This window comes from Aquarana catesbeiana, linkage group LG11, assembly GCF_042186555.1.
Source record: "Aquarana catesbeiana isolate 2022-GZ linkage group LG11, ASM4218655v1, whole genome shotgun sequence".
Classification (NCBI taxonomy): domain Eukaryota; kingdom Metazoa; phylum Chordata; class Amphibia; order Anura; family Ranidae; genus Aquarana; species Aquarana catesbeiana.
The window spans coordinates 53,224,892-53,239,673 of record NC_133334.1 but is presented as its reverse complement, the minus strand read 5'-3'; the positions used below and the strand labels follow the sequence as shown (position 1 = coordinate 53,239,673).

Sequence of the window (14,782 nt, the reverse complement as noted above, 5' to 3'; positions counted from 1 at the left end):
TCCTATGGATGTAGTTCGTTTCTCTGCATTTTATGGAAAGGACCAGGGACCTTTTTCTGGTCTTTGGTTCCATAGACTTCAATGAATCAAAAACGTGTAATGAAAAACTCAAAATGCACCTGGTGAATGCAAACTGCAACCTGTATACGTGTGAACCAGACCTAAGGGCCTGGCTGAGTCAGAGTCAGGCTAACCCCATTGTGCAAGCTGTGCCTGGATCATTAGAGAGAAAGCGATGTGTAGGAGAATGGAGCGAACCTTAGAGAGGAAGCGATGTGCAGGAGAAGAAATGGAGTGACCCTACTGGACTGTACATAGTTGTCCCAAGCAAATTGCTGTTATTTCCACTGGGTATCCCATATTTCCCATACCCCATCCAAGTTCAATCCCCTCAATAAAATACAAAAACAAAGCTGTCGGAGTGTTCATTGTCTTGGAGTGTCTGGAAGTGAATTCCGGGCTGGGCAGGGTGACAGGTGGGCCACATTACTTAGCAGGCCCTATGGGGGTACCGCTACATGTATTTCCCGCACCACGTTCTAGTGCAAGCCGGGGCCAAAATAACAGCAATCACAGTGAAAGTTTGAGGAAAAAACTGTTAATGTGTTTCACACTGAACCAGTGCTTAACAATGTGTTATGGCTGTGTTAGGAGTAAGCGCTAGTTCAGCATGAAACGCATCAACTGTTTTTTTCCCCCTACGTTTACTGCGATTGCTGTGTTTTTTTATAAAATAAAGGTGGCTACTAAAGTGCAGCTGTCCGGAGTTTCTATTTTCTTATATTGTACAGTTAGGAGCTGAGCCAGTAGTCTGTGAATTTAAGTGGCAGATGTATTGGTCGGATAAATTCACAATCTTCACCTCAGCCAATCAGAGGAAGCGTTGTATATTCTTTGATAAAACACAAGTCTTCCTGTGAATGGCTGAGCAGTGCTCAACCTAACTCGATTTTGTTCCAGGAATGGAACATTCCCACTTCCGGAACATAGAGCTGTATATTGTATGTAGCTGATTCTACATACAGTTTCTATAGCGCTGACAGTGAGTGCATCTGTTACAAAAGCAAATAGTTTGTTTGGGCCAACTTGGCCCAAATTAACTATTTAAAGTCATTGTGAACGTGGAGTTAGGCTTTAACCCCACGACTGTGCCAGTGGTGATAGTGTAGTCTGCTCTTCCACCTCTATCCTGTCTACAAGAATGGCCATCAGGGGATGGACTGCTGAGCCAAAGAACCAAGTGGACGCAAGGTTTGTGAGGGAGGCCCAGAGCATTGCTGGCTCCTTCTCACATGGTTAGGACAGATTATGTTATGTTGATCGCCATCAGGAAGTTATCTGCAGCATATATGTGGTGAAAGGCCTTTGGCCACCCTTATTTGTTTCAGATTGCAGTCACAGGGATTTGCTGCCGCCAGTAGAGTTCTGACTAAAGGGGACTGCATACACTAGGCTGTAGATGACATACACCTGACTCCTGCACTATACTGTACAACAGAAGCTGGCTGCTCAGCAGCCACTATTAATTAAGTTTTTCTTCAATGTAACTGAGTGCAGAAAAGCATAGGTAATGGTAGACTTTTCTTTTTACAAATCAATGGGTTGAGGTTTGTCTGTTGGTCTCTTGCTTGTAGCACAGTAATTACGGCACATTTTTTGGGTACAAGGACTGTAGCATATGTTACTGTGTACATAATGGAGTTGATTTACTAAAGGCAAATGGACTGTGCACTTTGAAAATTGCAGTTGCACTCTGCAAGAGCAGTTGCTCCAGAGCTTAGTAAATGAGCAGAAACTCTTTTGACTTGCATTATGAAATAATGTTCTTACAAAAATGCTGTTTTTTCAATTTATTTTCCTTGCACGTGTTTGGGTGTTCTTTGCAAAGTAAATCTTTAGCTCATTTACTAAGCTGCTGTGGAACAACTGCACTTTGTAAAGTGCAGACTCTCTTTGCCTTTAGTAAATCAACCCCAATGAGTAGGGTCAAGTTTAAATCCCCTCTCTCTTTTAGCACAATTTTGGCACACCCACAATTTGTCACAATTTGGCAGGTGTGTTGTCTAATTATTGTTCCGTGGGTACGCAACACTGAACCCCCCCAGGAAAATAAATTATCTACGGCCCTGGACACATTAGACTAATGGTGATTGATAGAGTGCGTTAATACAATATGAAATGCTGTATTTCTTATGGAGCACTGAAGAAGCATTAGCATCCTTACAGCTCTGAGTAGTGCAGTTTTAGGATCAGATAGTCTCCAACATTTGTGAGACTACTGCTTTTTATTTCCATTACAAAGACCTGTTCCATTGCACTTCATAGTATATACTGTATTTTGCTATCAACATTATTCCCTGTGGAAGAGAAAGTGTGATACTACAACAGTAATCAATTATATACAAATTGTACCTAAAAAATAATATAAAAACAAATGTTCTTTGTAAAGGGAGTGGAACCCAGGACCTCACAGATGCTGGCAGCAGCTCGGATAAGACATGAGATTATTCTTAAACTATAGAATATTCCTGGTGTAATTTGGGCAATACAGTCATTGTGTAGGGCATTATAATAGGAATGTATCCATGAAAAGCTTAGAGATACTTTTTTGGGAGCATCATAGCACTTTGCCAAATGCAGGACTTTAAGGAAACTTGTCAAAGACCGAGTGCTCTAAGGCCGCGTACACACGGTTGGATTTTCCGACGGGAAATGTTCGATGTGAGCTAGTTGTCGGAAAGTCCGACCATGTATATGCTCCATCGAACATTTGCTGTCAGAATTTCCGCACACAATTGTTTGATAGCTGGTTCTCAAATTTTCCGACAACAAAACTTGCAGGAAAGTCCGATCGTGTGTACACAAGTCCGTCGCACAAAAGTTCACGCATGCTCTGAATCAAGCAGAAGGAGCTGCACTGGTTATTGAACTTCCTTTTTCTCGGCTCGTCGTACGTGTTGTATGTCACCGCGTTCTCACGTTAGGAATTTTGGGCCAACATTTGTGTGACCGTGTGTATGCAAGACAAGTTTGAGCCAACATCCTTCGGAAAAAAACCCACAGTTTTGTTGTCGGAAAATCCGATCATGTGTACGGGGCATAACTATCAAGGAGTATCAGGACATAATGTAAGAATAATTGAAGCAATAAAACAGCAACCAAAATTAGTATTGTTAAAATTCTTTATTTAGAAAAATGATAACAAGTATAACAAGTTTTAAAGTAGAATGCCAGCTAAAAGTTTTTTGTAGCTTATCAATGTCAATCGCAGGGATTGGGGCGGCCAAAGCTCCCACTTTGCTTAGGGACCCATTCTGCCTTAATCTTTTCCTGCTTTGATAATGTTGCCAATGCCCACCTGTCCTGATGACAATTACTCCCACCATTTGTCCTGGTGTCACAGGGACAGGAAGAGAAAATAACCTTTCCCAATGAGGTCACAGACAAAAATAAAAACTCAACAGAAACTTTGACTTTTCCCCACTCTATCCGGAAAAAAAAATGGAGTTAGGCTTTAACATTTTATAAACTTTAGAAAAGCAGTTTTAACCAGTAGAAGAAATGTTCCAAGATTAAATTGTCATCACTGCAGGCTGAAATTGTAGTTTTAGTGTTCATTAGGTTTGTTCATCATTCTTTCTTGTAGAGGAAAGAAAGGACAAGGGCCATCATGTTGAATTAGGGACTGCACAGTCCGCGCCCTGGAAAATATGTACAAGAATTATAAATGGCTTTATGACAAAACAATATAAATTTAAAAGAAAAAAATATTATTTTAGCGACTTCATGTCCTTTTGTTGTGGTGTGAATACATTTAGTATAAAATAAAGTGTTTGGAGTTATGGGAGGGGAACATTTCTTAGACAAGTCTGCTAAAACATAATGTAAACAGCATTTAGGTAGATGATGATCATAGACCAATCTGTCCGGTTGCAGTTGGATTTTAAACATTTTTTGGGGGTGTTTTTCTACTCTTACCACCACTTCTCCTTTTAATAAACAGGCATGCTAGAAAGGTCTGAGTGCACGTGTTTATGGGTCTTAAATCATAAAATGCTTTTGGTGGTCAAGATAAAACCAACCAGAGTCAATGACAGTTGGTTACAGATGAGTGAATATTGGAAAATACCATAATTTCTTCCATCAGGCATATCAGTTGAAAAGCAGTCCAAAGGCCCAGTGGAATAGAGTGGCAGTAGGCCAAGACAGCTTGGGCTCTCTGTTTTTTTCTTATGGGAAATATTTTAACATACGCGCCAGTGACCGTAAAGAAATTCACCTTTCCTTCACTCTTGCCCCACCCCTTCCATTCCAAAATGCTCATTCCCTCTGGGTATGGGGGAGCATGATGTAGTTGTTCACACCAGCAGCCAATCACTAGGCCTGAACATTGTCACATGATGATGGAGATGACATCATCACTCCCTGTGAGCTAAGTAAAGCTACTGTAGGCATACACTGTTCGTTTTGCAGGATGAACAAAACAAATTGAAGAGGTTCCCCCCATCCACACTTTGCAGCACTGATGGATAAATCTCTTACTGCAGGTGTTGGATATTGACCAAATTGGACGCAGCTGCTCTTTGGTCAACAATTTTCCCTCCAGGCTCTTATGATTTTTTACATACAAGGCCGTTTGGCTGGGAGTGTTGGATGTTGAGGTTACTGAATGCTGTTTGGCAGTATATGACAAAGTCTGATTAGGTCCCCTATCCTTAATTTCCCCCAGGCCATCTTTCAAATCTGTGCTTTCCATGATCACAAATGTCCTTTTTATTTAGAGTATATCCTACAATTTCTACTAACCTGTTTTCTGCGCAGAGCACACATTCACTGCTGTAGGTGTATCCGTCTGTCCCACAGATTGGCTTATCCTCATACACACATGGATCGGCGTACCTAGAACACAAAGGCTGAACCGGTGTTAACTACTTCTTTAACAGTAGTGCAGGTCAACTGCAAACAGTTGAAAGTTAAAATCAATGTATAGTCATCTAGGTCAGCTTAATAAATAATCAAGATTTATTTTTTAAAAGCTCTTGTTTTTAGTTTGTAATTATATTGGGTATGGGCCAGTCATGTTTTCTCATTGCATATTTAGGTTTTGCTTCCAAGTTTGCAGTGCTACTTAAAGTCTGTGAATCAGCTGAATTACTGAAAAAATGTACTTCCTGTGTGGCTGATATTTTTTATTAATAGTTGTAATATCCTTATCCCTCCACTGGAGGCTCTGACATTTCTCCTGCAATATTCTTATCTTTCCACTGGGAGCACTGATATCTCCACAAACTCCGTTGCAGATTGATGATGTCACAACGACATCACCTGGCTCCTCCTCTTGTCCCTACTTAAACAGCCGACGCCATTTGCTTGACGTCCATGCTAAGAACCTGATGCCAGGTAAAGATCTCCAACAGAAGACTGCTGTCATCTCTCTCTATTGGGCCGGTCAGAGCCACGACTATCATCTCTCTTTTGGGCCGGTCAGAGCCCCAACTACCATCTCTCTTTTGGGCCGGTCAGAGCCCCGACTATCATCTCACTTTTTGGCCGGTCAGAGCCCCGACTATCATCTCACTTTTGGGCCGGATAGAGCCCCTCCAACTTCCACTTGTTGGGCCGGACAGAGCTCCTTCCTCTCTAGTAGTCAGAGACTTTCCTCTGCCCTACCCACAGTCTACTTTGCCCAAAGAAAACCTTACCTGTTCCTTTCCACATAGGAGACCAGTACATCTCTCAAGAAGCCACTGGGTGACCCCATCTCCAGGAATCCACGCACTGCAAGTATCTTTACGTTTCCTATAAACTTTATCCCTGTGTAGTGCTAAAAAGCTTAAGTTGCCTCTGAAGCTCCCCGTCGTGGCAGTGTATTACCACTCTAAATAAAACTGATTGTATTTCCAAACTTATCTGAGTCTTCCTACCTGATAGCTGTTAAGGTTAAAGTTAACTGTTAAGAATATAGTATTCATAGACTTCCGAAGCTGGGATCCACACAATCCAACATAGTTCACTGCCTGAAGCATTACAATAGTTGTGAATGGGCTGCCTTATTGCAACGCATGTTAACATGCATGTTGTAACACACTGCAGAAGTTTCAGCACAGTGGCGAAGTGGTTAGCACTTCTGTCTAGCAGCAATAGTCATTGGTTTGAATCCCAATCACGACACTACTTGCACAGAGTATGCATCTTCTCCCTGTGCCTGCATGGGTTTCCTCCCCCACTCGAAAGACATGATGGTAGGTTAATTGGTCCTAGTATGTGTATGTATGAATGTGAGATAGGTACCTTAGATTGTGAGCTCCTTGAGGGCAGGGACTGATGTGAATGAATAATAAATATGAGTAAAGAGCTGTGTAAGTTTATGGCACTTGATAAGTACCTGTAATAATAAAATAATAAAGTGTGATGCCAGCCTTAACATGTATCTCCAGCTTGCCATGCAGCTGCTTTGAGATAAAGAAGAGGAGCCAGTACAGGCTAATTTCACTAAGTTCTCAAACCTAAACAAAAATACTGCTTTAATTTTTTTTCTAAGACAAGCGGAAATGCTCATGATCACTACCTAGGAAGGTGGATGGTCCACCTTGGATGCAGCCACGTTGAGTGTCTCGTTTACCGCATCCCACTGCTACATTGTTCACAGCTCTGCAAGGCCACCCTTGGCAGCCCTGTCAGAGCCTAGATACAGAGGAAGGACAAAGCTGAAGAAAGTTCCCCAAACCTCCCCCTCAGTTCTGATGTTTCACATGACACCACCAAGGGGGAAGCTTAGCAGATCTTCCCTCACTCTGCCGGGAGCCAGTGTATTGAAGGTCTGGTAATTGTTTTAGTGGAAGAAGTGAAACTGATGGGGAAAGGGTGCGAGATTTGTTAGGGGGGAGGCTTGTTGGTGGAGGGGGGTTGGCTAGTGGGGCTTTTGCTAGGGGAGGTGAGATTTTTGCTGGTAGTGGATTTTTTCTGGTGAGAGTTTTGCAGGAGAAGGAGGATTTTAGCTAGTGAGGGGTTTTGGTGCAGGGTGGTTTGCTGGTTGGCATTGTTTTATGCAGACATTTTTGTGTCCATTTGTTGTCCACATACTGTCACAAATTCCAGTTTGTTGTCTTATCAAAATTGCCTGTTTATTGTGGCCCTGTTTCCCATCTGCTGCTCACATACTGCATGTTTGTGCATTTGTTACCTGCATATTGTCCCAGTTGGATGTTTTCTTATGTGTACTGTATATTTGCTGCCTATTGGCTGCCTTGCATATTGTAGCAGTTACCCGATTGTTGCCTGTGTATTGTATACAATTGCATATTTGTTGCCCATATCGTCAGGATAGCTATTTTTTGCCCATTTATTGTGAAGTCACCCCAGATTAGAGGCTCATATTTCTATATTGTGGTATCTGTAGACCTATCACTATCAAAGCACGTCATTTTATTATTATGTTTCGCCATGGGGAGCTATGCGCAATCTTTTAAAAGCTTCAGTTTTATTTCAATTAGCATGCAGATATTTTCCCCCCTTTTTGTCATGGCACACTATAAGCTGTGCTATTAAAGTCTCCATTTAATTTTACTTTTTTTTTTATTTAGATAAAGATAATCTTTTTCCATTTTTTGGCCCATTAATATTATTTATTTAATTTATGTGATCACTACTAAGTATAGCCATGGCCTCAGGTAATCTTTAATTGCTCACTGAGGGCTATATCAGGTATTGAATTGGGAATTAAACTGGTCTGTCACTCAACACATTCATGTCTTTCTAATAGCAACATTTTTCTGTCCTTTATCTTACCACTTGTGGTTTCTTCAAACTCGGTGCTGTAAATACCAGACCTGCAGGAAGAAAATATGCAATCTGGTATATTAATGTATTCTTTCAGGTACATAAAAACTCATTTTTTTACCTTGTTGTAGGCATTAAAAACTATACTACTAGTACAGTAGTGGAGGGCTGAAATCTGTCTTTATAATAGTCTGCATCTGGTGGGATTTCTTGCTATGTCACCAACATAGAACCCGAGAAACAATTGGAACAGTGGGTTGCAAATTGATGTGGCTGAAAGCTGGTGGAGAGCTTCAGAATTACTTCAAAATTGCCAGCAAAATTACCAAGATTCTGGCCAGCATAAAGCGAACACCCAAAAATTAGATGGAGATCAGAATGATCTATCCTTAAACATACGTAATCGTTCCAAGCAAATGTACAGAACTATGCTCTAAGATAGGAGCCAACAACCTAAGTCACATGTATTGTGCACACCCAAAGCCATTTTCAGTTGCACCTATCTACAAAAGTATTTGATATTTCTCATTAAATTTATTTTGTAATATTTTCTTGAAAAAAAATAAAAATGTATCATAAAAAAGTAACTCTAGTAATTTCTGTAAAAATATCTAATTCATGGTGTAGGAAGCTTACAAGGCAAATTCTTATTAGTTTGAAAAAGGTAGCCTAGCCTTTGCATTAATCTCATTCATTTTAAGATATATACAGTACACATTGTATATATATATATATATATATATATATATATATATATATATATATATATATATATAAAATATATATATTTTTTAAACCAAACATTTTATTGTAGAGAATCTTCTCGATCCATATGTTGTAAATGAAAGTGATTGATTCGCCACCAACCAACGTTTAGTGAAAGTCATATTCAGCCCTGGTTCACATTGGTACGATTTGACATGTCAAATCGCATGTCAAATCGGCGGCAATTGCTGGCAATGGCACCATCCTAATCGGTGCAACGCTGCATTTGCAGCACCGCACCGATTTCAAAAAGTAGTTTCTGTACTACTTTTTGTGATTTCGGGCTGCGATGTACAGTGACATCTGCACAGATGTCTCTGAAATTGTGGCCGAAATGGGGCCTGACATGCGGGAGTGAAATCGTGCGAGTTCAGCTGAACTCGCACAGCTTCATTCCCTCAGCTCAGGGTGAACCTGGGCTCACTGCTTTATAATAGGAAAAATGGGGTGAGTGGCGCTACCTTACTGGCTGTCAAGTGAGGGAAAATCAAACAAAAATATATGTAACCAAATATATCTGCCTATATGGGAAAGAAGCTTGCCCCAATAGTGCAGACAGCGTATAATCATAACAGGACATCTCTGGTTGTCACAAGGTGACCAGAAACAAAATTCCCCAATGGATTTTTTTCCTTCTATTTCTGTCCAAATGACAACTCAAAATTTGGAATATTTCTTTCACTTTCACTCTTGTGAACAAAGGTCACCAGGACAAATAGAGAAGGTGAATCTCCCTGATAATAAAAACCTGATAGGATGGAGAGGGATTAGAAAACAACAACAACAACAACAAAAAATGCTTTCAATGCGTTATATCTAAATGTGTAAAAGGTTGCTGGCTGTTACTGCAGGCAGACACCCCTGGTCTCTGCAGTGCAACAGTGGTCATCTAGGGAGACCCACTACATGCAGGTGCAATGGTGTGCGCACGTTGCTTTTTGGGCAGCCTATTCATTTCAATGGGCTGCCCAATGTACGAAAACTACACCAAAGAATTGCAAGCACCTTTTTCTTTTCTTTTTTTCCTGCCGCACCAAAACACATGACACTCACAAGTATGTGCCCAGTTTTATGTTGGGTGCATCAGCAGAGGTCCATTGGAATAAAGCTCAATTCACTGTTCTGTTAATGATTTATATTTAACATAACTGTTATTTAGTTTAATGACAGTCAATGAAAGCTGAAAATAGCCACGCTGATAAAAATAAAAAGTGTTCTGGCATATAACAGATGTGTTATTGTTTCATGAAATTAACCTGATCAGATAATTATCAGTCAGAATAACTCATATTCCCAAATTTCTTGCAAAAAGTAGTCCAAAGAAGGGAAAGCAGCCAAGCACAACTCTCCTCCCCTGTCACAATCATGTGACTGTGGTAGATATCTTACCTGTTCTGAAACTGCCACAATTTTGCTAACAGCCGGCTCTCCTCTTCCTCCACTCTCTCCTCCTCCAGGGGTGATCGCTGGGAGAACAGCTCCCATTCAAACCCGCCTACCGGCGGTGCTCGCCCCCCACCCCCCGCTCCGAGGCCACCCACACTCGCTAGCAATAATTTTGCACTCGCAAAATGTGAGTGGAAAATTGGAGGGCTGTATATATATAAAAGGTTGTGTGACTTTGATTCAAAGTGACCTTGCTAGTGTGCATGTGTATACGTTTGTTGAACAGATATGAGATAGAAAGCTCCTGTAGGGGCAATAGATAATAGATGGAATAAATGACACTTTGGGGTTGATTTACTAAAACTAGAAAGTGCAAAATCTGGTGCAGCTGTGCAAAGAAACCAATCAGCTTCCAGTTTTAGTAAATCTGTCTCTTTATGTCTCAATGACAATGAACACAAAGACAAATGGAGGGTTAAACTCCCTAACAGGTACACAGACAGCAATCAAAACTCACCTTCCTTTGTGTGAAGCTAAAAAAAAAGCCTTTTTTAAAAAACACTTTAAATGGAGATTCTATCTTCCTGTGTAAATCTATTGATTTCCTATTCCTTTTACAAAATATTAAACATTAATGACTCTCAGGTGGTTTGCTAGTATACAGAAGCTCTTACCTGAGACCAGACAGACCACCAACACTTGAAGCATGAAGGAATTCATGTTGATCAGTAGAGATGAGTGCAGCTAAGATGAAGCACCTTCCTGTATTTGTCCCATATTTGTACAGTTCTCCCTCTTTATCTAAACAGGAAAGATTTACTGCAACAATTATCTTGCATTTCCTTGATGATATCATGCTCAACACATCCATCATTACGTAGCCAATTTAAAGGTTATCTGTAAGTTAATGTGCAAACAATATGAAGAATTGCAGTATACAGGCATACCCCACTTTTAAGTACACAATGGGGTTTGTTTACTAAAGCTGGAAAGTGCAAAATCAGGCTCCGCTCTGCATAGAAACCAATGAGCTTCTAACGCCAGTTTGTTCAAATAAGCTTTGGTAATAAAACCTGGAAGCTCATTGTTTCTATGCAGAAGTGAGCCTGATTTTGCACTTTCCAGCTTTAGTAAATAAACCCCATTGTGTACTTAAAAGTGGGGTATGCCTGTATATATATATATAGTGTCTTTAGTCAGATTTATATTTAAATACATTATCTCTCTTTTTCTATGTTTGATTTACTGATGAGTTGTAAAATTCTTACTGTACCATGGGCAATCACTGGGATTTTACCTAAATGAACCAGTGATCTCAAAAACCTAATTGTATGGAAAGTGAACATAAAAGTAATGGTCTTTCGACCGAAGTTCAGTAGGAGTTGCAGAGAATTCTCTATCACAAATTCAAGAAGCGGAGTTTTAGTAAACCCTCCACTTAGATAACTATATCCTCCCTGCTCGGTAACAAAGGAGGCCACTGTGCAGACATCATTTTGCTTCCCAAGTGTGAAACATACCCATTTCCTCGTAACCACCACAAAAAAATATATTCTTGTTGTATATTAATAAAATATAATTTTAATTTACAATAGTTAATTATAAAATAAGATCGATTTGTAAGTAGATAGATAGAATGTTAAATAAATAATGATTGTTTCTTATTAGTTTAATTATGATGAATATCTTGTTTTCTGTTGCCTATCTCAAGCTAAAACTGTATTTTGTAGTATTGAATAGAATACAGAATAGTTAAAATATGACGGCTGTTTCTTTTTGCTGTCAGCATTACATTTAGACGTTTTCTCTTCATTTTCTGTCCCAGAGACACAATGGCAAAAAAGAGAAATCTTTCCAAAGTGAGGAGATACAACTGTCTTCAACAGAAGAAGGGTGCTTGGGTATGTCCAAAAAGGACATAGGAACTGCACACCGTATAAAAACCTCAGAACAGTTTATTAAATTCTTCAACACACAGACTGATCTATCCGATATACAGACCCCCCTCTCCCCAGTAATGCTTGTACTCGGTTAGGAGCTTACCCATAGAGTTCTACCCCATGAGCTAACCGTGTAAAATGCCTTGAGGGTCAATATATTGGATGGATCAGTCTGTGTGATGGAGGATTTAAGGTGGCTGTTGATATTGATATGAAATATCAACAAAGCACATCTCTCTATAGTGTGTACTTGTCTCAAGAGCACAAAGTGTTATTTCTGTCTGCCCTTTCATTCCTCTGCTATCAGAATGAATCGCTTCTGACAAGTTTTTCTGACACCAAGAGAAAAAAAGTGACAGGGGAGGGATCTCCAGCTGATTGACAACGTCAGCTCTGTTCCTGTGTGCAAGGGGGTGTGTTCCTTCCCTCCTACAGTGCCTTGAAAAAGTATTCATAACCCTTGATCTTTTCCACATTTTGTTATGTTACAACCAAAAATGTAATAGTATTTTATTGGGTTTTATATGATAGACCAACACAAAGTGGCACATAATTGTGAAGTGGAAGGAAAATGATGAATGATTTTCCAAAATTTTTACAAATAAATATCTGAAAAGTGTGGCGTGCATTTGTATTCAGCCCCTTTACTCTGATACCCCTAACTAAAATCTAGTGGAACCAATTGCCTTCAAAAGTCACCTAATTAGTAAATAGAGTCCACCTGTGTGTAATTTAATCTCACTATAAATGCAGCTGTTCTGTGAATCCCTCAGAGGTTTGTTAGAGAACCTTAGTGAACAAACAGCATTATGAAAGCCAAGGAACACACCAGACAGGTTAGGGATAAAGTTGAAGAGAAGTTTAACGCAGGGTTAGGTTATAAAAAAATATCCCAAGCTTTGAACATCTCACAGAGCACTGTTCAATCCATAATCTGAAAATGGAGAGAGTATGGCACAACTGCAAACCTACCAAGACATGGCCATCCACCTAAACTGGCAAGGAGAGCATTAATCAGAGAAGCAGCCAAGAGGCCCATAGTAACTCTGGAGGAGCTGCAGAGATCCACAGCTCAGGTGGGAGAATCTGTCGACACTCCACAAATCTGTTTTTTATGGAAGAGTGGCAAAAAGAAAGCCATTGTTGAAAGAAAGCTATAAGAAGTCCCGTTTGCAGTTTGTAAGAAGCCATGTGGGGGACACAGCAAACGTGGAAGAAGGTGCTCTGGTCAGATGACACCAAAATTTCACTTTTTGGCTTAAAAGCAAAACGCTATGTGTGGTAGAAAACTAACACTGCACATCACCATGAACAGACCATGCCTACTGTGAAACATGGTGGTGGCAGCATCATGTTGTGGGGGTGCTTTTCTTCAGCAGGAACAGGGAAGCTGGTCAGAGTTGATGGGAAGATGGATGGAGTCAAATACAGGGCAATCTTAGAAGAAAACTGCCAGACTTTATTGCCAGAGCTACAATGGAGCTACAATGGAATGGTTTAGATCAATGCATATTCATGTGTTACAATGGCCCAGTCAAAGTCCAGACCTAAATCCAATTGAGAATCTGTGGCAAGACTTGAAAATTGCTGTTCACAGACGCTCTCCATCCAATCTGACAGAGCTTGAGCTATTTTTCAAAGAAGAATGGGAAAAAAATGTCACTCTCTAGATGTGCAAAGCTGGTAGAGACATCCCCAAAAAGACTTGCAGCTGTAATTGCAGCGAAAGGTGGTTCTACAGAGTATTGACTCAGGGGGGCTGAATACAAATGCACGCTACACACTGTTCACATATTTATTCATAAAATATTTTGAAAACCATTTATCATTTTCCTTCCACTTCACAATTATGTGCCACTTTATGTTGGTCTATCACATAAAATCCCAATAAAATACATTTACATTAATGGTTGTAACATGACAAAATGTGGAATATTTCAAGGGGTATGAATACTTTTTCAAGGCACTGTATCAGTTGTCACAGCTCTGTTCACTGAGATATGCAGTGTGTCATTTCAGTTTTCCCCCCTTTTTTTGACAGCTCAAACAAGCTTTATAAATTCTGGATTTTGAGAAGACTGCAGATAAACAGGTACAACTTATGTAGGAGGATTTGTTTCATCTCTGTGTATCACCTGTGGCCAGTCACGTCACTGGGTATATGAAAGGGTTTAAAACCACATTAATAAAGTGTTCTGGGGCTTTTTATGGTGAGCAGTCCCCCTGTCCTTTTTTGGAACTACATGAAAGTAACTAGCGACTATTGGAACCTCCTCCCGATGCTGGAGGTAGTCTGAAGATTTAGAGCTTGTGTGGAAAATCTACCTCACTGCATTGTCAGGGATGCGTGGACAGTTTTTATCAATATAGAAGGTCGAGAGAGAAATTCCATACATAATACTACTTTTCTTGATATCAGCGGAAGTACAAAAGTAGCAAAGATTTACTGTTTTCCAAGTGAGGTTCCATACTGACTTTTTTAAATGTTAAGGCGGCCTTCAACCACTTTTGACAGATAGACTAGGCAAGAATTTCAGCATGCAGATGAAAAAAAGGTGAAAACAGTATTTTATGACAAAGCATGATAATCATTTATGATAGAAAACACAAATTATCTGCACTCGTTGAAGTGGGTATATATATGAATGAAATACCGGTAGTTAATAACATAAGCAGCCAGCACAAAAAGTTTCTGGGAAACCAAACACGAATAGCAATAAAAAGGTTTTGCATCACATGTTAAGTGTATCAATTGCAAAGGATATATATTTGTTTTTACATGTTTGTTGATTTATGCATCACGGATGGTATAGAGTGACATGCGTGGTTTATTGAGGATTTTTTTTGTTTCTTTAGCCCTACACTTTCACTGTTTTATAGAAAAATAACGGAAATGTCTTTGTTCTTACTTT

General features: G+C 39.9%; 1 protein-coding gene across 1 annotated transcript; it reads right to left on the bottom strand.

The window, feature by feature from the left end:
- Positions 1 to 3,164: 3,164 nt before the first annotated feature.
- LOC141112955 (serine protease inhibitor Kazal-type 1-like) lies at positions 3,165 to 10,733 on the bottom strand. The gene is made up of 4 exons (XM_073606049.1): positions 10,605 to 10,733; positions 7,789 to 7,829; positions 4,807 to 4,913; positions 3,165 to 3,701 (listed from the first exon to the last, which is right to left on the bottom strand). The coding sequence occupies exons 1-4, from the start codon at positions 10,648 to 10,650 to the stop codon at positions 3,608 to 3,610; spliced, it is 288 nt and encodes a 95-aa protein (XP_073462150.1). The 5' UTR covers positions 10,651 to 10,733; the 3' UTR covers positions 3,165 to 3,607.
- Between the last annotated feature and the right edge of the window lie 4,049 nt (positions 10,734 to 14,782).